Source organism: Phocoena sinus, chromosome 15 (genome assembly GCF_008692025.1).
Source record: "Phocoena sinus isolate mPhoSin1 chromosome 15, mPhoSin1.pri, whole genome shotgun sequence".
In the NCBI taxonomy this organism is placed as follows: Eukaryota; Metazoa; Chordata; class Mammalia; order Artiodactyla; family Phocoenidae; genus Phocoena; species Phocoena sinus.
The window spans coordinates 15703200-15728932 of record NC_045777.1 but is presented as its reverse complement, the minus strand read 5'-3'; the positions used below and the strand labels follow the sequence as shown (position 1 = coordinate 15728932).

Here is a 25733-nt window from a genome sequence, read left to right as displayed (position 1 = left end):
GGCCAGGCCTGGAGGTGGCACAGGTCACTTCTGCCCTCATTCCATTGTCACATGGACACCCCTAAGCGCGAGGGAGGCTGGGAAATGTGGCTGGCTGTGTGTGCCCGGCTCCACCCCCGGCCCCAGCATCTCAGATCCACCCGCTTGTCTCCATCTCCAGGGCGATGTCCCTGGTTCCAGGCCACCCTAAGCACGCATTTGGACGACAAGAGTCTCCAAACTGGGGACTTCCCGGGCGGTCCAGCAGTTAAGACTCCGTGCTTCCACTGCAGGGGGCCCTGGTTCAGATCTCTGGTTCAGGAACTGAGGTCCCGTATGCCTGGCAGCATGGCCAAAAAAAAAAAAGAAGTCTCCTAACTGACCTTCACTCTGGGCCACCATCCCTTTCCCACATGACAGCCAGAATGCTTTTGTTTCTAAATGTCAATCAGATTGTTGGTGTCTGTTTTCCTGCTTACAACCTTCCTAGGGTTTTCTTTTTCTTTTTTTTCTCCGCTGCGCCCCGTGGCACGTGGGATCTTAGTTCCCTGGCAGTGGAAGCGCGGAGTCTTAACCACTGGACCTCCAGGGAAGTCCCTCTAGGGTTTTCCATTGTACTGAAGAATAAACCTTCGGGAGGGCCTGTAAAACCCTGTGTGAAGTGGACTCTCTGTCTTCCTTCCAATCCCCACTCCCACCCTTACTCCCCCAGCACCCCAATTATTGTGGCTCCAGACACACTGGCTTCTCTGCTTAAAGGACCCGCACTTGCTGCCTGGACGCTTCCGCCCCAGTCCTTCCCCAGGGAGGCTTTCTCCCCTCAACCTTAGCTGGCGATCACCCCCACCCCCGCAAGAAAAGAAGTTTTCCTTCTTTCTCACACTTTTCTTAAATTATCTCTTTGTGTGTTTGATTTTTAGCCAACCCTCCATCCTAGGATATCAGGTCTATTTACACCAGAAATCTTGTTTGCACCAGTAGGTGCTTTGGTAAATATTTGTTGGATGACTGACCGAACGGATAAATGAATGACTTGCCCAAGGTCACAGGACGAGATAGTGGTGGAGACAGGGCTCCTGCAGACCTGGGCTTTGGGCGCTTTGCTCCCACTGTCGCTATCTGCAGACACCTTAGCCCCGGGGCCCCACCGGGTAAACAAAGGCAGGTGTGCGGGAGGCGGCAGGGAAGGGGCAGCTGCAGGAGCCCTCTCGGCCCTCCTCGCCCCCTCGCCCCGCCCCGCCGAGGCCCCGCCCCTGGGTACCGCACCCCAGCCGCAAGCAGCCCTGGCTCCTGCCGCGTGGGGCGCGGACCGGCCGTCGGGGCGCATGGACGGGGCGGCGGCGGGCAGGGTGCCGGGCCGGCGAGCGGGGCCCGGGGCTCAGCGATGAGGAAGCAGAGCGTGCGCACCGCCGCGCTCATCCTGTGCATCCTGTCCTACCTGCTGGTGGGCGCCGCCGTCTTCGACGCGCTCGAGTCCGAGGCGGAGAACGGCCGCAAGCGGCTGCTGGCCCAGAAGCGGAGCGAGTTGCGGAGGAAGTACGGCTTCTCGACCGAGGATTACCGCGAGCTGGAGCGCCTCGCGCGGCAAGCCGAGCCGCACCGCGCCGGCCGCCAGTGGAAGTTCGCCGGCTCCTTCTACTTCGCCATCACCGTCATCACCACCATCGGTGAGCGGCCCCGGCGCCTCCCCTCAGCGCTCGCTCCATCCCCAGCTGCCCGCGGCGTCCCTGGGTTTGAATCCCACTTCTGCCCCTGTCCAGCTGGGTGACTTTGGACCAGTCATTTCAGCTCGCCGAGCCTCACTCGCCTCCCTCTGTCGAATGGGCTGTCTGTCGTTCCACGCAGGCAAGGCTGGGAGGAGCCAGTAGGTCCCGTTTGCCAAGAGGCTTGGCCCGCAGGAGTGTCAGAAAACGCCACAGGGGCTGGCAGACGGATGGAATGGGGCCAGAAGCCCAAATGGCTGGAGTTGCTTCCTTGCCTGGCTGCATCACGCTGGCTGTGTGACCTCAGACCACTTGCTTAACCTCTCTGAGCCTCAGTTTTCTCCTCTATAAAATAGGGATGCTAATAGGCCCTATCTCAAGGCTGTAGTGAGACAGTTATCATTAAGGAGATAATATATGCAGAAAGTTTTAGCACAGGATCTGACACACAGAAAGCACTAAAAAAAAGATTGCTTTTTGTATTATGACACAAAAGAGAATGGGCATCTACTCTGTCTTAGTCCCTGCAGTATGGCCAGTGCCTAGCCGGTAGTAGACACTCAATAAATATTTGTTGAAGGAATGACTGATTACCACCAGCTTTGGACCTCACCCTCGGGGATCCAGAGCACTTCCTCTGCAGTAGCTGGACCGCCAGCCGTTGCCATGGCTACTGTCTGGCCGGTACCTGCTGAGCCTAAGCCTGGGGAAGCAGAAAAGGGGAGGAGCAGGTTCTGCAGGGCTCCACGGCTGGGTGCCAGACACTCCCCAGACCCCAGCTGAGGGTGTCCAGGTGTCCCTTTGGGCTTAGACCACCACCCTGCAGTGCCGTGGAGAAAGTTCCTCCGTAATGCTCTTGCAGGCCAATGTGAGTTTGTGGGTTTAGCAATGGAGTTAGAAGGCTGAGTTCTGCAATTACATCGACCAGAGTTCTGTTCTCATCTCTGTTGCCTCCTGCCTTCTCTGACAATTGATTGTACCTTTTTGAGCCCTGGTTTCCTCAACTACAAAGTGCAATTGTTGCTACCTCACTGAGTGATTACCAGGTTTAAGTGAGGTCAACTGTGTAAAATGCATAGCACAGGCCTGAGGCTAGATAGCGACTATTACTTAACAATAATAACAATTCATTATTTGCCAACTGTGGGCCCAGCTCCCGTTCAGCCCTTTTGACCCCTCCTGTCAAAGCGGGCACCCCTGCTTGCCTATCTTGGCCTAGCCTAAGACCCTCCCTGTTACTGTGCCCAGTGGTGTGGGACCCTATCCACCTCCTCTGCCTTCCGCCACATTTTTTGGAGTCCTCCCAGCTGGATTTGGCCTCTTCTTCTGACTGCTCCCCTCTGACCTGCATCTGGGAGGGTGGGGGGAAGGGACTGTGGAAACAGCAGTTTTGCCTCTTTTGGCCACCTGGGGGCGCCAGCACTGGCTGTGTGGTCCAGGTTGCATAAGCCAGCCTTGCAGAGAGAGAGCCAGGCGCCAGAATCTAGGAGTTGAGCTCTGTAAGGACAGAAGAGAGGCACGGAGAAGCTATGGAGGATAGTGGTTAATAGCTCAGCCCTGTGATCTTTGGGCAGCTTCCTCCTTCTAAGCCTAGTTTCCTTATCTGTAAAATGGGGATAATATCATCTCATACAGTCATCGGACGATTAAATAAAATAATCCATGTAGAGTACCTAGCATGTTTAGTTATTACCATTATTCATTTTTCTTTCTGTCAAAACCTGACATACCCCCAAACAGCTAGAAACAGTACCGTCCGGCCTCTTATTCCTAAAGTGGCTCCTCTGTCTCACACTTGGCACCTCCTTCAATCTGGTCTATCATTATTATCATTGATTATTTCTTTCATTTCTTTTTTTAAATAATTTTATTCATTTTTGTTTGCGTTGGGTCTTCGTTGCTGCGTGCGGGCTTTCTCTAATTGCGGTGAGTGGGGGCTACTCTTTGTTGCGGTGAGTGGGCTTCTCATTGCGGTGGCTTCTCTTGTTGCAGAGCACGGGCTCTAGGCGCGTGGGCTTCAGTAGTTGCCGCACGCAGGCTCTGTAGTTGCGGCATGCAGGCCCCAGAGTGCGTGGGCTTCAGTAGTTGTGGCGTGCAGGCTCAGTAGTTGTGGCTCGCGGGCTCTAGAGCGCAGGCTCAGTAGTTGTGGCGCACGGGCTTAGTTGCTCTGCGGCATGTGGGATCTTCCCGGACCAGGGCTCGAACCCACGTCCCCTGCATTGGCAGGCAGATTCTTAACCACTGCACCACCAGGGAAGTCCCTATCATTGATGATTAAACTTTCATTGAGCCCTTAGTCTGTGTCAGGCTCTGTGCAGGGCATTCACTGGTGACCAGGGACACAGAGAAATGACCAGCATGGTCTCTGGTCTCACGGACCTCACAGTTGTCTAGTGGCAGCAGAGTCGTCCCCTCCCCCCACTGCCAAATAGATAGAGGCAGACTGATAGGGCCATAAAGTAAAAACATGGAAGTGGAGCCATAGATCTTTAAATATATATATATAATATAATATATATATATATATACACACACATATATATATGGTTGATATTTCAAATGTTATATATGCACACAGGGTACAAACGGTATAGGATGAAAAGGAAGTCTCCCTCTCTCCCTGTCCCTCAACCCTTGGATCCCTTCCCTGGATCAAATGCAGTTATCAGCTTTTTGAGGATCCTTCCAAATATCTTCTCCATATATTCCTTTAACACACACACAAACATGTTATAATACATTATATTATACATGCGGTTTTCGCCTCTTGCTTTTCTCACTTCATATATTTTGGTGATTTTTTACATCAGTCCCTGAAGAATTGTGTCCCTCTTTTTCATGGCGGACTAGCAGGGCCCCCAGCCTCAGCACCGGCGACATTCTGGGCTGCCTATTCTTGTTGTGGGGACTGTCCTGTGCATCAAAGGATGCTAAGCGGGACCCTGGCCTGTACCCACTAGATGCCGGTAGCACACAGCCACCACCTCCCAGCTGTGACAACCAAAAATGTCTCCAGACATTGCCAGTTGTGCCCTCGGGGGCAAAATTGCCCCCGTGGGAACCACAGCCATCGTCTGAATGGCGCTGTGGCTTATTTAACCAGGCTGCTTTTGATGGACACTTAGGCTGTTTCTCAGTTTTCACTATGACCAACAGTGCTGCAACGACAAACTCACATGCATACATCACTTTGCACGTGTACGTATTTTGGAGGACTACCTTCCTCAGTGTGGAACTGCACAGGCCAGAGGTGTATTTACATTTTGGCAGATGGAGCTAATTTGCTACAGGAGGCATATTCTGTTGGGGAAGGGCCACCTGACTTTTCCTGGGTTATGGGACCCTTTGAGAATACCATGAAAGCTTTCTCTTCTCAATCCTGGAAGACACACATATCCACTATTTCCATGGTGATGGCACGGTGTGCCAAGACTCAGGGAAGCCCACTCATGTTTATGTCCCCTACAACAGCTGAGGGGACTCAACGAGGAGCTCCACCCGACTGAAGAGGTGTTTTGTGAGAGCTGGCTTGGAGCAGGATCTGGGAAGGGAAACGTGGACTGGACAGGGGGAGAAGATCGTGGTGGGGAAGGGAACCATGGAGAAAGGACAACCTGGTTGGGGAAACAAAATGGGGGCGAGGCTGGAGAGGTGAGGGGGGGTCCTGATCATGAAGGAGCTTGGACATCACCTGAGAACTGGGACTTTACCCTGTGGGGACTGGGGAGACACAAAAGATTTTGCTTTTTTTTCTTTCAAGGCACAACTTACAGACATTAAAATTCACTATTTTTCAGTGTACACTTCTGCGGGTTTTGCCAAATGAAAACCTGTCTTGTAACTGCAGCCACGATTAAGACATAGAACATGTCCATCATTCCCCAAAATTCTGTCATGCTTTTTTTTTTTTTTGTCTGCACAGCATGTGGATCTTAGTTCCCTGACCAGGGATCAAACTTGCGCTGCCGGCATTGGAAGGGCAGAGTCTTAACCACTGGACTGCCAGGGAAGCCCCCTGTCATGTCCTTTTTTAGTTAGTTAACCCCACCTCCAACTCCGAGGACTGGCAACCACAGATCTGTTCTCTGTCCCTATAGTTTTACCAGAATGTTTCCAGAATGTCATTTAAATGGAACCATGCAATAGGTAGCCTTCTGAGCTTGGCTCCTTTGATTCAGCAGAATACATTTGAAACCCATCCTTTGTTGCTGAGGAAACAGTAGTTCATTCCTTCGTATTGCTGAAAAGAATTCCACTGTATGGATGTACCACAGTTGTTTATGCATTCCCCAGTTGAGGGACGTTTGGATTGTTTACAATTTGGGTCGATTATGAGTAACCACGCAAGGTTTTTAAAGCCGGGGAACGACCTAGTTCGAACTCGCATTTCAAGATGCTCTGCCGGCTATGGGGGATGGGGAGAGAGACCCGGCAGCGCGCGAGAGTGTGAGATGGAGCTGGACTCTCATCAACCCTCCCCTCCTCTCTACCTTCAGGGTACGGTCACGCCGCGCCGGGCACGGACTCGGGCAAGGTCTTCTGCATGTTCTATGCGCTCCTGGGCATCCCCCTGACGCTGGTCACCTTCCAGAGCCTGGGTGAGCGGCTGAACGCGCTGATGCGGCGCCTCCTGCTGGCGGCCAAGCGCTGCCTGGGCCTGCGGCGGCCGCACGTGTCCACCGAGAATATGGTGGTGGCCGGGCTGCTGGTGTGCGCGGCCACCCTGGCCCTCGGGGCCGCCGCCTTCGCGCATTTCGAGGGCTGGACCTTCTTCCACGCCTACTACTACTGCTTCATCACCCTCACCACCATCGGCTTTGGCGACTTCGTGGCGCTGCAGAACGACGAGGCGCTGCAGAGGAAGCCGCCCTACGTGGTCTTCAGCTTCCTCTACATCCTCCTGGGGCTCACGGTCATCGGCGCTTTCCTCAACCTGGTGGTCCTACGCTTCCTGGCGGCCAGCGCGGACGCGCCCGAGCGTGCTGCCCGCCCGCTCCGCCGGGGGGCGCCCGAGAGCCGAGGCCCCGCCCACCCCGCCGGCTCCACCTCCATCTCCTACCGCATCCACCAGCTGGAGTTGCGGGCCCGCGACAATCTGGGCTTCTCGCCCCCCGCGAGCCCTGGGGCTGGAGGCGGCGGCGGCGGCGGCGGCTGCAGGGCAGGCAGGGCCCTGGCCCGGCGTAAGTCCATCTGACAGCCCTACCCTGGCTGGGGGTCGATCCTAGAGCCGGAGGGTCTGGATTCACCTGTCAGTACACCCTCCCCAGACCTCGGAGAGGGGTGAGGGGCCGTAGCCTCAATGCCGTCCTCTGCCACGAGTAGTTTCTCATTTCCTTCTGTGGCAAGCCCCTCCCTCCTCTCCAAAAATGTATTAAAGTCGCATCATAAGCACAAGCATGACTCTAAACTCGCCCTGTAGGTGCAAACCACTTGTGATCCAAATTGTTTTAGAAGGCGTGGCCACACCCGCCACTGAGGAGAGGCTCGCCACAGGCCCACGTCCCTAGCTAGCCCTGCGGAACGGAAGCAGGTGCCCATTTTTCTGTTGTGTGAAGAGGTGGGCTTTCCGTGTTGTGGGGAAATGCATGACTTCCAACACTGGAATCCTACCAGTGAGGCCAGCTGCTCCCACTACGAGAAGCACAGGGATCGGACGGACCGAAGGGCAACATCGACGGTCCAGCGTGCACCGGTGGGCAAATCTCTGCACTATTTAAGGCGCGCAGAGTGGAATTGGCCCCACCCCCACACCTGATGCTCTTTGTCCTTGGCCAGCCCCACTTTGGGATAAGGGGGGGCCTTGCTGACACCCGTGTCACGGGGACACCTGGACCACAGTCTCTTCTGGGAACTGTGAGACCTGGGTACTGCCAATCACCCACAGTGTGACCTCGGGGAGTCTCATCCCCTCCCTGGGCCTCAGTTTCCACATCTGTAAAATGACTGGGTTCACCCAGTACCCCGTTCCCTCCTGTGCATCTCTGGGAGGGTTCCTGGGCCAGGCCCCAGCCCCGTAAGGAGACGTTAACAAAGCTGACATCCCAGAGCACTCAGATCCTTAAAACTAAGGGCCTTTAGTGTCCCAGCGAGAAGTGTGTCAACACACAGCAGAGCAAGCCACGTTAGAAAAGCCAAAAACTTTAATTTTCAACGTGAGCTACATGGTCATGAACACAATGCAATGTGACCCGCTCCAACCCAGGGGCCCAGGAAACCCTCCCTCCCCAAAAGCCTGAGGGGCTCCTGCTGCCAAAGAGGGAAGGGGGGGAAAGGTGAGTGAGTGGAGAGTGGGCCTGAGGACCAGGGGTCCTGCCTTCCTGCCACCCCTCAGGAGGCAGTGGTAGAGTGAAAGGGCTCCAGAGGTGACGCCTGAGGCCCCGTGTTCAAGCCTCCACTTTGCCCTCACAGAAGCTATGGTGTCAAACGGGCACAGTCAGTGCCCTCCCCGTCAGGGTTTGTGAGTCAGATGAGCTCAGGGACATGAACGTTCCCGTCCACTCAAGAGATGCTGCTCTGCAGACACAGAGCCTCCCCGAGCCCAAGGAGTCATTACAGGGCAGCGGGGGATGGAGGTGGGGCACCCCAGTCCCCTGGGCCTGGCACAGGGCTGCTGCTCAATAAATAAATGCAGGTGGCCTTGCCGGACGCAACAGCCGCGCTCCAAGGGCAGCGGGGCTCAGAGGTGCCTCTGAACGCTGAGGTGTGCCCGTGGGCTCCTCATATAAGGAGCCGGATGGCAGATCAGCTTGTAAAGTGCACCTCAGCTCTCTGCTTCGCCCCACGTTGAAGAAAGAGCTCTGAACTGTTGGAGAACCGAGTTCTCATCCAGGCTCAGCCACCAGCTCACAGTGGGACCTTAGCAGGTGCCTCCCCCTCCCAGGGCCTCAGCTTCCTCGTCTGTAAAATGGGGCTGATAACACAGGTGCCCACCGACTGCCCAGGGGCTCTTGTGAGGTTACACGCAAGGTAAAAGCACTTTGAAAACAAAAAAAGTTTGAAAAGCACAACAGGAAGATCAGCTGTTATTATGTCTGAAGGTCTGGTGAGGATTTCCCTAAGATGAGGTGTACCACAGCCAGCTCACTCCCGCACAGCCCCAGGGAGGAACCAGTGTCTTGCCTCCCTCAGGTTGGTCTCGGAGGGGTTGTGGCCCCTTGGCGGGAGTCCCCACTTAGACATCAAGGCCTGGACCAAATCCTGCACAGCCTCAGTCAGTCAGGCCAGAACCCCAGGAGAGTGAGGTCTCTATGGCAACCTTTCCTCCAAACCCGGGGCCAGAAAAGTTATTGGCCCATCAAGATGGAACCAAGCAGGGCTGGGTGGCCCAGGGCTTAAAGGTCACAAATACTTATCATGGCAGATGTGCCCTGGAGCGACGGTCTTCTGTCCCACAAAGGAGGGACAGTGGAGCCCTGGTTTTGGCTCACTTGCTGAGGGGTCTCATCTTGGGCAAGTCACTTACTGATTCTGAGCCTCAGTTTTCTCCCCTCTCAGATGGGCTACAGTTGGCACTGCCCATCTTTCCAAGGCCCCTGGGAGAAGGACACAGAGAGAAGAGCGGAGGAAATATTGTGGGAAATGGTGGCTCCAGCTCAGCCTCTGGTGGGAAGAGGAGGCCCCGGCTGGGGGTGCCATAAACTCACAGGTGACCCCAGAGGCCTGTGATCTCTTTGTAAAATGGAAATGATTTCACCAATGGTCCCAAAGTCCCTTTCGCTTTAGTGCGACAGGCAGATTCTGGAGAAGGAAAGTGGAGATGACTCCTTTCCACCATACCCCTGCATGTGACCTTTGGCCCAAGGATTGAAAAAAGAATTGTCCCCTGGAGACCCCAGCCCGCCGACTCCTAATCCCCCCAACTCCACCCTCTCTGCTCTTCCCCAAATGGGGGAGTTTGAGCTGGCAAAGGATCAGACAGGAGCAGGCTTGAAGGTTCCCCAAAGCTAATGATGAGAATAGTCACCCCTCCCCAAACCCCCATCCCTTGGTGAGGACAGACGGTGGTTCCCACGCCAAATGGTCGGGGCCCCTTGGAAGGTGGCCATGTGCTCACAACGATGATACAAAGAAAGAGGGCTCCAGCCCTCACCCCAGCCCACCCCTCCAGGAGGTGAGCTGAGAATTCACAGAACAAACAAGAAAGTCATTGAGGGGGGCCCTCGGTGACCACCCTCTGGATGTTATTGCTTTGGAGCACGCTCTCTCTCTTTATAAAGGCTGTGCAGACACCCGAGGGCAGGATCACGCTGGGGCGCACAGACCACACCCCCTCCCCTCTGGTTGAAACAGCCAGGCTCCGCCCTGTCTTTGAAAAGCTTCCCCTGAACTACCAGAGCAGTGACAGCTGGAGAGAGAAGGCGCTCTCCTGGCTCAAAATATTACGAATGGTGAGTAATAAACGAACGGCAGAAAAATCACACTGGTTTAAAAAAACACACGGGGGAGGCGCTGATTCTGGGCCTCCAGAGCCGGCTGCCTCCTGCCCCAGCCTTGGGATTCCAGCCACCACAATCCCAGGAAGGTCTGAAGGCTTCCTGGATCAAAGGGGACCTCCATCTCCCCTTCCCAGAGCATGGGGGCGCTATACCTCCTCCAGAATTTTAAAGGGTGCCCAGGGCTCAAAAAGACTGAGGGGAGGGGAGGCTCCAGGTGGAAGGAATCACCTGGTCAACAGCCTAGAGGGGGACTGGGGGGAAGGTGGGTCTCAACACAGCCGGGCATCCCCAGTGGGAAACGACCTCCTCCGATGGAGCCCAGGCCCCCTCTGCCAAGGCTCACAGCCTCAGGAGTGCTTCCTAAATAAAATCAGTACCAAGGGTAATAAATCAGAACATCTGAGTATCATGGGCAGCTCTGGCTACAACCCTACATGGGGAGGGGAGGAAGGAGGGGGAGAAGGGAAGAGGGGAGGGGAGAAGGGGGAGGGGAGGGGAGGGGAGGGAGGAGAAGAGGGGAGGAGGAAGGGGGGGCAGCGGGGGCGGGGGGCGGGGGGCGGCCTCTCGTGTGAACCAGGCTCCAGATCGAGGCCCAGGCCAGGCCATCGAGGAGGGAAAGGCCGTCTCCTGGAATGCACTCCATCTCCTCTCGCCCCGTGTGGGGACTCTGTAAGGACTCTATGTGAGCTAAGAGCAGGCACAGGGCCTGGCACACTAACCCTACCCGGCTAACCAGGACTATGCCCTACACAGCAGGACTGGGTAATGAGGGGGGTATGGGGAGTGGGCGGCTGGGCGAAGGTGGCAGAAATGTGCTTCTAGAGAGGGGGGCCAGCCTGCGTCCTCCCCAGCATGCAAAAGGGCTTGTGAAGGCCCCGGGGAGGGCCCCAGGCCTGCTCGAGAAGGAATCTCCCAATTCTCACACTCATGCCTCTCCTCACTCTCTTTCTCTCCTTGAGCCAAGGTCACTGAGGCCGGGGCAGTGGGTTCTGCCCTTAGTACGGGATGGTTTGTTTAAAAAGACTAAAATTGGGGAGCTCTGTTGCCTCCCCAGACCCTTAGCCTGGAGGCAGAGGGCCAGACAAGATAACCTTTGACCTCATCCAGCAAGGAGGGATTCTCCTACTTGGGAAACCCTCGCCTGGGCACCACCAGTCCCAAGCCCAGCTTTCCTCAGACTCCCTCTCCAATCCCACATCCCCCGAACTCAGAGACGGTGAGCTCTCTGGAGCTGGAGTTCTCAAAAATTGGGGTCCCACAGCTCCTCTGCTAAAACACAGGCGACAAGAGTTCTGTCCAGTCCACTAACGGTTTGCAAACTAGGTTGTTGCAATCCCACAGAGGCAGGTACCCCTGGGGGTCTGTGCCAGGCCAGGGCACCCCTCCTATCCTCTGGTCCCTGAAGGACCCCAAGTCCTAGAGCCACCATAAGAGGGGCAGGCAGGGGACAGACAGATGGACTCGAACAGGCTGCGGCAAAGCTCCTTCCACGGGCAGGTGGAGGGAGGCCTGAGCTTCTCTTCAAGTCAGGGGCTTGGGGCCCCCCCGGAGCTGGGCTCCGGATCCTTGCAAAGCTGCCCCATAGGCTCTGGGGCAGGAGTAGCTGCCTGAACCCGGTGCCGCAGGAAAGGACACTTGCTGGTAATTGGCACCATGGAGATGGCCGCTGGGTTCTGGACTTGGCTCCGGGCAGCGAGCTTCCAAGGAGGCAAAAAGGGGGAGCGGTCGGACAGTGTCTGGGGCAGGAGGATGGTTTGCTCTGCCACCTCGGTCTTTCCTTTCTCCGGAATGCAGCCACACCCACCAGGTCAAGAACCAGCCAAGTCAAAAGTGCAGCCAATCCCATTGGGAGAGGGAAGGTCTCAGGGGATAGGAGGAGAAGAAGGGGTGAGGAGGGGCCCTGAGGGGGCAGGTCTCCCCGTTCTGCTTCCCCGCTGTGGGGGGAGAACCCCATCCTCCTCTGTTCAATGTGCCCCTGGGCCTGGGGTCCCAGGTCGGGGCTGGGCGGTCTCCAGACCATCTTGGGGAGCCCCTCCCCCTCCCTGGCACTAAGATCGCTCGCCGCAGGGCCCCACGGTGCTCTCAAGGGACAGCTGGGATGCCTGCCGGAGCAGGGGGCCCGTAGCTGGGTCCACCATGGAGGAGGTGGGGAAGAGCTTGTACCAGCCCACGGCCAGGGTGGTCAAGTCCAGCTCCTCCAGCAGTACGCGGGCCACACCCATGAACTGCTTCCGCTCCATCCGCCCGTAGTTCCCCCACACGATCACCTGCGGGGCAAGAGACACAGTGGTTCAAATCCTGTCAGTGCTACTCATGGGCCCAGAAGCAGAACCTGGGGTCACCCACGCCCCATTCGTCTCTGAGTCAGGGAATTCTACCACCTAAAATGGCTCGAGTCCCACCATATTCTCCTGGCTCCAGTGCCACCATTATTGGTCCCTGGATGACTGGCGTCCGGCCTCTGGTCTTGCCATTTCTTTCCATCCTCCACCCGCCCCATCTCTGAGCCCAAGCCTTGAGGGCTGACCCTACATTATGAGTGTCCTACCTGCCACCCACCCACCAAAAGGCCCTCTGCTTCCAGATCCTCGGAAACAAAGTTTTAAAAAGTGGCTAGTAGGACAGCTGCATGTAAATCAATGAAATTAGAACGCTCTCTCACACCACAAACAAAAATAAACTCAAAAATGGTTTAAAGACCTAAGTGTAAGACATCATGACACCACAAAAACCCCTAGAAAAGAACTTAGGTTAAAACATTCTCTGACATAAATCGCAGCGATATTTTCTTAGATCAGTCTCTCAAGGCAAGAGAAATAAAAGCAAAAATAAAACAAATGGGACCTAATCAAACTTAAAGCTTTTGTACAGCAAAGGAAACCATCAAAAAAACAAAAGGCAATCTACAGAAATCTAGAAATACTTGCAAATGACATGACCGACAAGGAGTTAATATCCAAAATACATAAACAGCTCATACAACTCAATATTGAAAAAAACAACCCAATCAAAAAATGGGCAGAAGACCCAAATACACTATTTTTTTTCTAAAGAAGACATACAGATGGCCAATAGGCACATAAAAAGATGCTCATCCCTAATTATTAGAAAAATTCAAAACTACAATTACCTACACTGGTCAGAGCTATTACCTTACACTGGTCAGAATGGCTATCATCAAAAAGTCTACAAATAATAAATGCGGGCTTTCCTGGTGGCACAATGGTTAAGAATCCGCCTGCCAATGCAGGGGACATGGGTTCGAGCCGTGGTCCGGGAAGATCCCACATGCCGCGGAGCAACTAAGCCCGTGCGCCACAACTACTGAGCCTGCGCTCTAGAGCCTGTGGAGCCAAACTACTGAAGCCCGCGCGCCTAGAGCCCGTGCTCTGCAACAAGAGGAGCCACCGCAATGAGGAGCCCGTGCACCACAACAAAGAGCAGCCTCCACTCGCCGCAACCAGAGAGAAGCCCGCGTGCAGCAACGAAGACCCAATTCAGCCAAAAATAAATAAAATAAATTATATATATATAAAATAATAATAATAAATGCTGGAGAGGGTGTGGAGAAAAGGGAACCCTTCTACACTGTTGGTGGGAATGTAAATTGTTGCAGCCACTATGGAGAACAGTACGGAGGTTCCTTAAAAAACTAATAGAGCTACCATATGATCTAGCAATCCCACTCTTGGGTGTATATATCCAGAAAAGATGAAAACTCTAATTTGAAAAGACACATGCACCCCCAATGTTCATAGAAGCTTTATTTACGATGGTCAAGATGTGGAAACAACCCAAGTGCCCATCAACAGACAATTGGCTTAAGAAGATGTGGTGTACATACACACACACACACACACACAATGGAATGTTACTCAGCCATAAAAAAGAATGAAATATTGCCATTTGTAGCAACATGGATGGACCTAGAGAATATTATACTTAGTGAAGTGAATCAAAGACAAATACTATATGATATCACTTATATGGGGAATCTAAAATATGACACAAATGAACTTATCTACAAAACAGAAATAGACTCACAGACATAGAAAACAAATTTATGGTTACTAAAGGGAGAGGGAGGGAGGGAGGGATAAATTAGGAGTATGGGATTAATAGATACAAACTACTATATATAAAATAGATAAACAACAAGAATACTCAATATAATAACCTATAGTAGAATATAATCTGAAAAAAATAACTGAATTACTTTGCTATTGACACAATATTGTAAGTCAACTCTACTTCAATTTTAAAAAAAGTGGCTGCTACGTGTATAGTGTACATGGTAGCCTCCTTCCTTTTTTCCAACAGACTCTTTTCTGCAGTGCCTTCCTCATTTCTTGGTCAACCTCCTCTCTTAGAGTGGCCAGATGGATGGTCTGTGGCTACAGGACCCTCATTTGCTCTCTGGCACCTCAGGTTCTAACTCTGCCCCTCTCCAAAGGTGGGCTGGCTTATCACACATAGAGCCTGTTGTCTTAATGCGCATGCTTTAGGGTCAGACATGCGCAGGTTCTAATCCCAGTGCCCGCTGGGTGGTTTGGGGCAAAGTCGTTTGTTTAACCTCACAGAGTCTCAGAGTTCTTGTTTGTAAATGGAATCACCCACACTCAGCTTACCTGGCAAGCGAGGATCACAGGAGATAATGGATGTGAAAGCTCGCTGTAAGCTGTAAGACGTTCTTCAAGCATGCAGGGTAATATGAAAACAACATGGGCCACTGCTATTGGTTACCGCATGTCAGGAATCGTTCTAAGGCTAAACCAGCCTTAGATTCAACCTTCCCAACAACCCTACAAAAAAGGATTCCAATTTCACAGCGGTTTAAACTGGGGCTCAGGGAGGTTAAATCATTTGTCCGAGGTCACTCAACTAATAAGTCTTCAACACCCCTTAGGCAGCTGATCAGAAGCTCATGTCTGGTGTGTGGATGGGTCTGTTTTCACTGGTGTTATGGGCTGAACTGTGTTCGCTCAAATTCATGTTGAAGCCCTAACCCCATAATGTGACTGTATTTGGAGACTGGTCCTTTAAGAAGGTGATTACATTAAAATGAGGCCGTTAGGGTGGTTGTGGTTTTAACTGGTGTTGTTATAAGAACAGGAGATTAGGACACACAGCTAGACACCAGGAATGTCTGCATTCCTGGACCATGTGAGCACACAGCAAGAAGGTGGCCGTCTGCAGCCCAAGGAGGCCTCAGGAAACATAACCTGTGACACCTTGACCTTGGACTTCTGGCTTCCAGAGCTGTAAGAAATACATTTCTGTTGTTTAAGCCCCCCAGTCTATGGTACTTTGTTATGGCAGCCTTAGCAGACTAATACAACTGGCATTCCTCAATTGCAGTGGGCCTGTCCTGCTCTGACATTAGTCAGGAGGCTCAGTAGCAAGGACCCCACGTCAGATTTCTGTTTCCCCACTCCCTCTGCAACCCAGATAGGGATGTGCTCTGGAGCTTCTCCAAAGATGCTCAGGCCAAAATGCACAAACCTTTGTCCAGTGGACCAGATGTGGGCCCCAGATGGTCTTCTGGTTGTTTTAAATTTTCTCTGAATGTCTTTAGACCAGAAGGGTTTTTTCCAAACTTTTTTGACCAGTATATACAGCAAGACAGACATTTATATCATCACCCAGTAAACACATGGGATTCATAATTGAAGCAACTGCTCCACCAAATAAGACTTATCTTACTAAGACTTACCTTTCCTAGTCCTATTTCCTATTTCTTTCCTATTTCCTATTCCATTCCATTAAAAAAAAAAAATACTTGTTGAGACCCACTAAATTGATTTCACAACTCACTGATGGGTCTCAACCCACAGGTTGAAAGACTATGCCTAGACAGGACCTGGGCTTCCCAGTTTGGCAGAAGTCCCACTGTCTTGGCGACTTGTAACCTTGGCCCTACCCTTGTTTGCTCTGCCTGCCCAGGTTAGGAGCAAGAAATTGAGGTATAAGCTAGAGGCGTCCAAACAGCAGCCCTGAGAGAGCAGGCGTATGGCTCCTGCAGGTAGCCAACCCGGGCCTTGCCGGCCCCATGATGGGCAGCTATTTCTAGCTCCCGGATCCTCCTAAAAGCCACGGAGCCGAAGACCTCTCTGGATCCTCCAAAGGCTCTCAGTCTATTGCCACTGAGCTCCATGCCAAGCCCCTGGCCTCCAGAGGTTGGTGGTGGTGGTGGTGGTGGTGATGGTGATGTTAACGGCAGCCACCTGTAGAGCCAAACTTGCAAATACTCTTCTTGCACAAAGCACACATTCCACTCTCACAGTAACATTATCAGTGGGTACTATTAGTATCGGCATTTTACAGATGAAGAAGCTGAGGTTCAGAAAGGAACTTGTTCAAAGTCGCACACCAAGTTGTGGCGCTCAGATTAACCACAGTGCTCTACTTCCTCCAGATGAGGCCCTACAGGGAGTCCCCCACCCCCAAGAAGGGCCTCCTTCTCCCTCTGATACTGCACCCCGACCCACCCCCGAGCCCCTCACCTGCAGGACTTTGCCCTGGGGACTCTCTGGAAACAGCAGCACCTGGTTATACAGCGGGTCCAGCGACTTGCGAGCGACTTTGGTCTTCTTCTTGGCAATGCAGACGCCGTTCTCTAGCAGGTAGGCTTTGATGTAGGCCGCTGGGGACAGAGGCCAGCAGGATGAGTTCTAGCCTGAGCCCCACATGGTGGGCGAAGGGCGCAGCAGAGGGACCCGCTGCTGGGGGTCAGAGTCCCCCCAGGGGGTCTGCAGAAGAGGCAACAGGGGCAGGTGGGGGTAGGTGGTGGGGTGCAGCCAGGGTTAGCTGGGGCCTACTCGGCCCCCTCGGGTGGTCCTGCCTGCCTCCCCTTTCCTTTGCTCACCCTTTCCCTCTCTCAGTCCCTGGCTTGCCCACCCTTCCCGGGCTTATATATTCATGGTTGACCCATTCACTCAGATGTTTGCTGAGCACCCACGGTATTCCATGAGCCCTACCAGGTGCTAGGGTAGAACCATAAACAGGAAAGACAGTCCCTGGCCCCCAGGAGCTCAGTCCAGTCGGGGAGGCTGACAAGGTCAATGGACAATTTCAACTGGGTGTCCAGAAAAAATCCTAAATCACCAGTTACACAAGAGTCACTCGCTTTGGGACTTAGGGATCCCTGAGAGCTGGACCCAATTTTCTCTCTTCTAGACCCAGACAGCCCCCAGGACATCCCCCTGACCTCCACCCCCCACCCTGCAGACGGGAGGGCAGCCTCCACACCTGGCAGTGTCTTGGAGCCGGGCTTGGCCGTCAGTCCCCGAGCCTGGATGATGTCCACTTCAAGCTGACCGTTCCGCTCCTGCAAGCCGATCTCCACATCCCCTGCAACAGGCCCCAAGAGCTGAGACTGGGAAGTGGCTTGGGAGCTCCATCAAGGACTCAGCTCCTCCTCTCCGCTGAGGGATGAGATCCCTTCCCCCTGCTCCCAGCCCCAAACAAGACCAGAACAACTCCCACACCAAGCGCCCGGGCTCTGCGGAGCGCCTGGCAGGTATGAACTGGGCTCCAGGCTGGGTGCTCAGCAGATGGAGGCAAGGCAGAGGGGAAGGAGGGAGGGACACGGGGCTTCTGGTGGGGACTCCCCCCACCCAACATTTGGAACAGGTCTTGGGACACTCACCCATCGGCGTGGTGGCCAGGGTCTGGCGGCCCACAAACTGTGCTGGCCCCATGCTGCCCAGGAAGTCACTGAACTGGGCGTCCGATGCCAGGCAAACTCCCCCATAGTTAAGGCTGCAAAGAAGAAAGAATGAGACGAAAGCAGACGTTCCCAGGGGCCGACTGAGGACTCTGATGACTCAGGCAATCAGCTCCAGAATGGCCCTCATTCCACAGTGATTCTGTCCACATCCATCACCCAGCCTCAGGCAGACCGCTGTCCTATCTCTGCCTCCTTTCTACTTTAATAGCCCTGAAATCTCAGCTCTGACTCCAAAATTCCAGGGCTTAGCTTCTGTGTCCCGTACCTTTCCCTGTCCTACCCCTCCTCACCGAGCCTCAGGTTCCCCCCTCCATGAAATGGGTATGGTGACACCCGCCTCTCGGGGTGGCTGTAGGACTCACGGGAGATGATGTTTGTCAATGCCTGGCTCTATGGGTGAGAGCTGCGATACTCAAGGTGTGGTCCAGACACCAGCAGCGTCACCCGGGAGCTAATTAGAAAGGGAATTGAGGCCCACTCCACTCCCCTGCTGCTGAATCAGCGACTGGCTTTTAACACAAGCCCCAGAAGACCTGTTTGCACTGGACAGTTTGAGATGCACGGCGCCGGCGGCTCAGCCTCCAAGGTTCGCACTTGCTCTTGCAATAGAGCTGCCCAACGTCCACTCGCCTTCCTTTGGGAGCAAGACCTCAAATCTCCTTTGGGGAGCCCCTTCCCCCAAGGCATTGATTTGCATGGAGCAGAGCAGACCTGGTTCCAGAGGCTGGCGTAGGCTCAGCCTAGCCAATCAAGCCGTTCCTTCCTTAGCCAGTGACTGGCTCAGGGTTGGGCGTGTGGCCCAATGCAGCTCACAAGAATCTGCCCAGGAAGATTTCTTCGAACTGTAGGAAGTGAGAAGCTCTCTCTTCCCATCAGATTTGAACCCGGGACGGAAAACTGGAGCCTCTGGCAGCTCTCTTGCTGCCGTCTGGAGCCCATGAAGGAAGACATCACACAGGTGGCACAGCGTGACCTCCTGGATCAAACTCTGCCTGAAGCAAGAGCTATTTTGTTGTTGTTGTTGTCACGTAAGTCAACAACAACAACAATTATTATTACACTATTTGGCTGAAACCAATTTTAGTTTTTTCTTTCCCATCTCCTAGGTCTGTTGTATTTAATGAGATCAGGCACTAAGTACCATGCCTGATGTGCCCCTATTACCTTCAGGAGCAAAGCATTCTCATAGGAACCTTGCCACAAACAAAGGAGGTTGGTTTTGTTTTGTTTTGTTTTGTTTTGATTTTATCAGCATTATTCAGATGAGGAAGCAGGTTCAGGCCAACCTAAAGCCAGAACTCACAGGGCAGACTCAACATTGGATACAACACTTCTAAGGCCAACCGCAGGTGACTTTCCACCTGGGCATGTTCCAAGAGTAACAGCTAACTTTTAATAAGCACGTACTGTGAGCTGGGTTTCACAGCAGCAGCCAGGGGCTTTTTGAACAGGAAGGGGAGCCTGCCTTGGGCCTCAAGGGCACTGTACACACTTTGTTCCCCAGCCTGAGAGCAGCTGCCACCCTGCCCCCAGCTCCCTTCTCAGGGAACCTGCTGAGCTCTCGGCCTCTGGGGTCTCTGGTTCCACTCCGAGGGTGCCACCTTCTGCTTCCAAACCACTCTGCTAGTCTACCTTTGCCCCAGTTCTTCAGAGAGAACAATTCACTCATGGTCTCCTCTGCCTGTACCCAGCTCTTCACACCCTAGACATGCTCCTTGGTGCCTGAACCACAGCTGCCCGCCTTTACACCTCCTTGCTAATTCACAAAACCTCACAGTTGGCAAAGGATATACCTGCTGGCTCTGCAAACAGTTACTGGAAGGTGTCCTCCAAGCCAGCAGACTCCCTCTTTCATAGATTGGAAGACTGAGGCCAGGAGTGAGAAAGACACCTGTCCGAGGGCTATATGATGGCAGTGCCTGCTACCATACGAGGCCACTGCCCAACTCACGTCACCCAAGACTATTTGGCCGTTATGTATAAAATTCCAAGCAAGCTGGGGGAAGAAACAAGAGAAGACTCAGTGCACAAACAACTTACCATTCTGCTGAGCAAACAAACATATTGCCCCCCAAAGAAACAACTAAAAAAGACTACTGTCTTCTTATGAGGCACAACCGGCCCTCCACCCGCCCACCTCGGGTTGTGGGAGCCCAGGGGTCATCAGAAGAGAGGAAAGCACTGCTGGCTGCAGTGGCCCAGAATGGACCAGGAGAGGAGAATTTGAACTGGGGGCCAAAGGATACACAAGGTCCAGCAACAAGGGGAGAGGAAGGAAGGCCACCTCCCACATACTATGTTCCCTCTATCCTGACCAGAGTCACCAGCAGAGGGTCCTGAGGTCCTCAGGATGCTGAAACCACAAGAGTAAAGGAGCCTAGTGAAGAGCAGGAGAGAGTAAGTACTTGTCCCTCGCCCAGGAGGGTGACTGAGACAAGGCAGGGGCAAGAGAGTCTAGTTCAGGACCTTGGAGAAGGTCTATGTTGCAGGTGTATACAATGTCACAGAAGACAGGAAAGGACAGAGATCCAGGAAGAAAAGAGGGAAATCAACCGTTTTAAGCTTTTGGACATTGAGGAGAAAAGGACTGTATTTAGCCACGGATGACTTATAATAGTAAAAATGGAAACAACCTAAATATCTGACAGTAGAGGAATTATAAACACGTATTAGATTAAAAAAAAAAAAAAAGACGAGAATAAAGGAGCCTGGCTGGGAGCAATGACCAGAAACACCTGCACTGAAGTCTGCATGAGCAAACTACAAATGTCTGTATTAAGTCACTGTCATTAAGCCATAAGTCATTGATTGAAGAGGCCAGTTACAGCAGCTGGTGTGTTAATGAATGCAGTGACCCTGTCCCCTGGCCAGAGCTGAGGGACCCAGGGTCAGACAGCTGACCCAAGCTCAGTCAAGCAAAGACTCTCTCTGGGAAATAAAAGAGAAGCCCGGAGACCAACAGTCATGAGAACTGAGCCATGTGAATGGCCTGTCCTCGAAAAGAGCCCCAAACTACTAGCCACCCAGTCCTGTCCACCCAGTTCTTTCCTCAAGCCCGTGAGATGTCCCACAATCATTCCAACAAATTCTGTTTTGACTTAAGTTATTGGCGGAGTCAATGGAAGGATAATAATTTGAGATTTTAGCCTGAGTACTTTTCCATTTTCACGATTTCCTACTACCTGCTGCCACCCTTTCCCCATTCAGGCAGGAGCCACGGCATCCTAGGTCTACTGCCTCAGAGAAGGGATGACCCTGTAGGATGCAGAGAACAAGACAGTCAGATTCTTAGCTTTTGAGTTTCAAATCTAAGAAGCAGCAGTCTTGGAAGGAGAGGTGCAAAACCCGGCCATCCTGCCCGTGAGTAAACAAACCAACCCCAAATCCCCAGCCAGGGAGAGCAGAGGGAGTCAGGCAGGGAGGGAAGAGAACTGAGGAAGGTCTGGGTCCCCAGGCTGGGCTGGCAGTGCTAAGGGATGATGGGAAACTCCACAGAGGTTTGGGGACTCTGAAAGCAGAGGGGACTCGTGCCCATGCTTCTTATTGGGTGGAGCTGAGAAAAGGGCGTGATGCTTTGCAGAAATGTTGTCTAGTGTCTTGTCAAATGACTCTGGAGCGTCTCTGAGGCTCTGTGTGTCCCTCCACGCCCTGGAGAGGAGCACGTGTTCCCACTGCACCTGAGAGAGGGCCAAACTAAGATGTGGCAGAGTGGTATTGGAACCCAGGCAGTCAAGCTTCCGAATCTATTATCTCTACAATCATGCAACGGTGTTATAGGGAAAGTATGGGGAAAATAACTTAATTACCTGGGGACAGAAATGGATACCTGCTATGCTTGCAAACCCAAAGAACCTGAATTAACAGCACGAAAGCTAAGACCTAGACTCGCTCACAGCTGGTGACCTGGCCTTTCCTCCACACCCGTTTCTTTTCCACCCCAGCCTCCTGAGGGTCCAGAATCCATTCTCTTAGGAGGGTCTGGGCTCTAAAAGCTCGAGAAATAGCGGTACCTCGTGGGATCTAAGGCACTGAAGGGGCCCAGCCCCCCAAGGCAGAGCAAGGCCTTCTGCAGCCTGAAACTGAAAGTTTCCTCCAACATCGTCACTGTCTGCCCCTCAGTTCCTGGTGGGATTCTGAGCAGACAATGGGGAACTGGCAGGCCTGGTGCCCAGCGGTGATTGTTTATAATATCTGGGTGGCGGCCTGATTTCCCATCCCAGGGTGCCTCGCTGGCTGCCAAGGAACCAGGCTGACTCCCCAGAAACCCTGAACGGGTTGCCCCATCCTCCAATGGGGCTGGAGGGAGGAAGAATAAAATGGACGTAGGTCCCTGCTGGCCAGGGGACCAACTGCATCAGAGACCCCGCTCCACCTCGGGGACTCCCCTGGAGGACGGAAGGCAGAGGATACAAAGTCAGAGCTGGTCAAGTGCCTGCTGTGTGACCTCTGGCCAGCGGCTGGTGGCTCTGCACTTGAACCTTCTTACCTGCAAACGAGCCCACACCTACTCTAGAGACAGAAGTGCAGCCCTCCCACTGCTGGGTGCCTGTGCTGTACCAGTTTTAAATGTTCTGAAAATCTCTGCTTATAGGATCCATTCCCAAAGGGGTAGGAAAGAGTGTGCTGAATTAGTAAATGCCACAAACTTGCTGCTATTTAGACCATGCCTTATTCAGTAGGAACTCAATAGATGTTTACTGCCAAACACTTGGGCTGTCCCCAAACTGGGAAAATATACTGGTTGAGACTGAACTCGGCATAACACAGACCTTGGGTTCCAGGGCTGTGCAACCTGAGGTAAGTTTGGTAATCTCTCTGAGCTGCATGTATAAAATGGAAATAAATTATAGTCACCTGGCTGAGCTGTTGGGGAGAGTCAACAGGATGACGCAGGCAAGGTGCTTAGCAAAGGGCCTAGCACACAGCATCTGCTGAATGAGTAAGGATTGAGATGCCGTGGCTAGCGGGTCCCTGCTGCCTGGTGTTTTCTTTTTTTTTTTTGCGGTATGCGGGCCCCTCCCGTTGCGGAGCACAGGCTCTGGACGCGCAGGCTAAGCGGCCATGGCTCACCGGCCCAGCCGCTCTGTGGCATGTGGGATCCCCCCCGGACCGGGGCACGAACCCGTGTCCCCTGCATCGGCAGGCGGACTCTCAACCACTGCGCCACCAGGGAAGCCCTCTGTGGTGCTTTCACAGCACTTCCAATTCCAGACCTATTAGGAAGTGCAGCATCTGGATGCCTGAGACAAAGAGGCCAGGTCATCTGGGGCGGGGTGGGAGGGGGAGCAGGGTGGCTACAGCAGCTGATTCTTCCAAGGGACACATGCCACCAGGCGGAGGCAGAGACCTGAAACAGGATTAAAACCTCTGTTCTGCTGGCCTTTTATTTTGTGTTACTGGTGAAATGAGATTTCCTGCCTTTCAAATCCTGTTAGTTTTGTTTGTGGAGCTGAAACCCATTTGTCTTTTATTATTAACCTTTGAGCTCAGTTTGGCCTCTGGTTTTCCCGTGTTCTCAATGGTTAAAGAAATAATTGGGTTATTCGGGGGTTTTGACTTCTACTCTCTTTTCCAGATGGATCGCCTGTCTCAACTCATCAGAAATTAAAAGGCGGCCCAGCCCTCGTGGTGAGTATGGGTTATGTTGGTTCTGAAAGGTTCATAGGCTCTCTGTCCATCCATTCACCACCTGCCCCTACATGTCCATCGTCCATCCATCCACCCTCCCACAGCCTCGCTGAGCCTGCAATACAGTCGGTTCTGCTGTAACGCAAAACATACATTCCTAAAAACCACAGTGCAGTGCAAAGTCCTGCAGTCAAACACAGAGCTTATGGGGAAAACACGGTTAGGGGCACAACACCCAAAAAGTGTATCAAAAAAAAAAAAGGGACAGGGATATAATAAAAATGGTAGCACAGTCTTCTACGTGTAAAATGGTTAAGAAACGCACAGATACTAAAATAAATATGGTGCTTTACCGTGAAGACAGCCTGACGCTTGCTTTTGGAAATGAGTGTCAGCAGGTCTGCAGTGTGAGTTGCTGCAATGTGGTGACGGAGGGCTGTCTGAAACGGACGGGTGGGAAGCTGTAACACCAGGTGTGGGGGGAGGGGGAGTGTGGAGGAAGCGAGGAGTATGTTTTGTGCATTCCTACATGGGTGCAGATTCCCGAGTTCACCTCGCGTTTCTCGTGGATGAAATCACACCTGAGCAAAGGCGAAGTTTATATTGTGCTCAAATTATTCCAGAATACTTCAATCGTGTTGGAACAAATTTGCGTTTTCAAAACGAGCACTGCAGCAGCACTGACTGTATGCCAGGATACACAGCATCACACAGTCCTGACTCCAGCTTCTCAAGTATTCGAGACATTCCCAAACCTACCCCTCCCCCCACCCCGGGCCACGAGAGCGTAGCTCCTAGGCGTGAAGCCAGGGATTTGATCTATTTTTTATTGATCAAAAAGCTTGCCATGAGCCAGGCACTGATAGTACTAAGTTATCCATATTAACTCATTTAAACCTCATTTAACGATGCTGTGCAAGCTAGGTACTTATTATTAATACCCACTTTCCAGAAGGGGAAACCCAAGGCACTGAAAAGTTAAGTAACCCGACCAAGATCTTGTTGCTGCTGAGTGGCAGACCTGGGATTTGAACCTGGGAGTCTGGTTCCGGGGTTCATCTACTCTACCTCTCTGCTACACTGTCTCTGCATCCCGAGGGGAACTTAGCCTCGCCCAGGGCAGAGCACAGGGATCTGCAGTCCACGCTTTGGGGTCAGGCAGGCCTGGATTTGAATCTTGATTCCCCCCACTCACTGGTTGTACAGGCACGTTCTTCACCACTCAGAGCCTGGGTTTCCTTTTCGGTGACGTAGGAATCAACAGTGGTAGGCCACCCTTGGTGCTGCTGTAAGTATTAAATGAGATGAATGCCTTAGAACAGAACTGGTGCAGTCAAGTGCTCAGCAAATACTGGTGCTTATAAAACAGAAGCAAACTAATCCCCATCTCCTAGCCCATGCCCACATGTGTCCTGCTTGTCCTTCAGGCACGATGACTGCTAAGTAGCAGAGGTGGGAAACGGAAAGGGGGTTCTGACCACCCACCCATTCTCCTGGGCCTTCGGTGATGACTGAAACAGCCTTGACAGGAAGCCACCCTGAGGCTGGGTACAGTGGCCCTGCCATCAGCTCACACTCTGCTCTCCAGAGCTGTGGACACCGTGACCCAGACACCTGGGGAGCAGGTTGCTGATGACCCAGACACCACAGGACAACAAGGGGCAGAGGGAAGGAGGAGGAGGGGCGCCAGCAGCCAGCCTGGACGGCTTCGGGTTTATGGGGAGGATGCTGAGACCCTGGGTCTGTGATGAAGGAGGCTGGGGAGGGGAGGGAAGGAGAGGCAAGTGTGTGTATGTACTTCTGTACGTAGTCTCCACCTATTACTCATCCAAATTTGTGGGGCATCTCCTGTGGGCCAGGCCCTGTGCTGAGCAGGTACCACACTCAGTGTCTAGTAGGACAGACAAGACACACATGAGAGAAGTAAGACAGACTGCTGGGTGCTATGGTGGGGGAAGAAGAGGCTGTGGAAGCTGCCGATGCAGCCAGAGGAATGGCAGACCTGTGCCGTTCCACTTCCCCTGCCCACTCCCAGGACAGACATTGCCAATCAACCTCAACACTCCTGCCAAGCCCGGACCGCACTTCAGAATCCTTCTCAACACAGCGCTCCAGGGAGCCACTATCGATTAGCTGAAGTTGGCACACGAGATATAGCTTATGTTCTTAGCTGAGATCTGGAGGAAGAATGAGTCAGAGGGCAAAGAGGGAGCAGGGGTAGGAAAGGGAGTGCCAGGTAGAGGGAGCAATGTATGCAGA

General features: G+C 53.0%; 2 protein-coding genes across 3 annotated transcripts in view; one reads left to right on the top strand and one right to left on the bottom strand.

Moving 5' to 3' along the window:
- The first annotated feature begins 1363 nt into the window (after nucleotides 1–1363).
- On the top strand, nucleotides 1364–6876 carry KCNK15 (potassium two pore domain channel subfamily K member 15). The gene is made up of 2 exons (XM_032606853.1): nucleotides 1364–1646; nucleotides 6179–6876. Exons 1-2 carry the CDS (start codon nucleotides 1364–1366, stop codon nucleotides 6874–6876), a joined length of 981 nt encoding a protein of 326 aa, XP_032462744.1.
- A 3794-nt stretch (nucleotides 6877–10670) lies between these two features.
- The window catches only part of RIMS4 (regulating synaptic membrane exocytosis 4), a 63223-nt gene continuing 48160 nt past the window's right edge, over nucleotides 10671–25733 (bottom strand). For both annotated transcript variants that reach the window (XM_032606157.1, XM_032606158.1), the window contains exons 3-6: nucleotides 17766–17878; nucleotides 17366–17467; nucleotides 16621–16760; nucleotides 10671–12384 (exon numbers count right to left, since the gene is read on the bottom strand). In XM_032606157.1, the coding sequence (XP_032462048.1) occupies nucleotides 12166–12384; nucleotides 16621–16760; nucleotides 17366–17467; nucleotides 17766–17878 (574 nt within the window). In that variant the 3' untranslated portion in view covers nucleotides 10671–12165. The remainder of the gene's footprint in view (nucleotides 12385–16620; nucleotides 16761–17365; nucleotides 17468–17765; nucleotides 17879–25733) is intronic.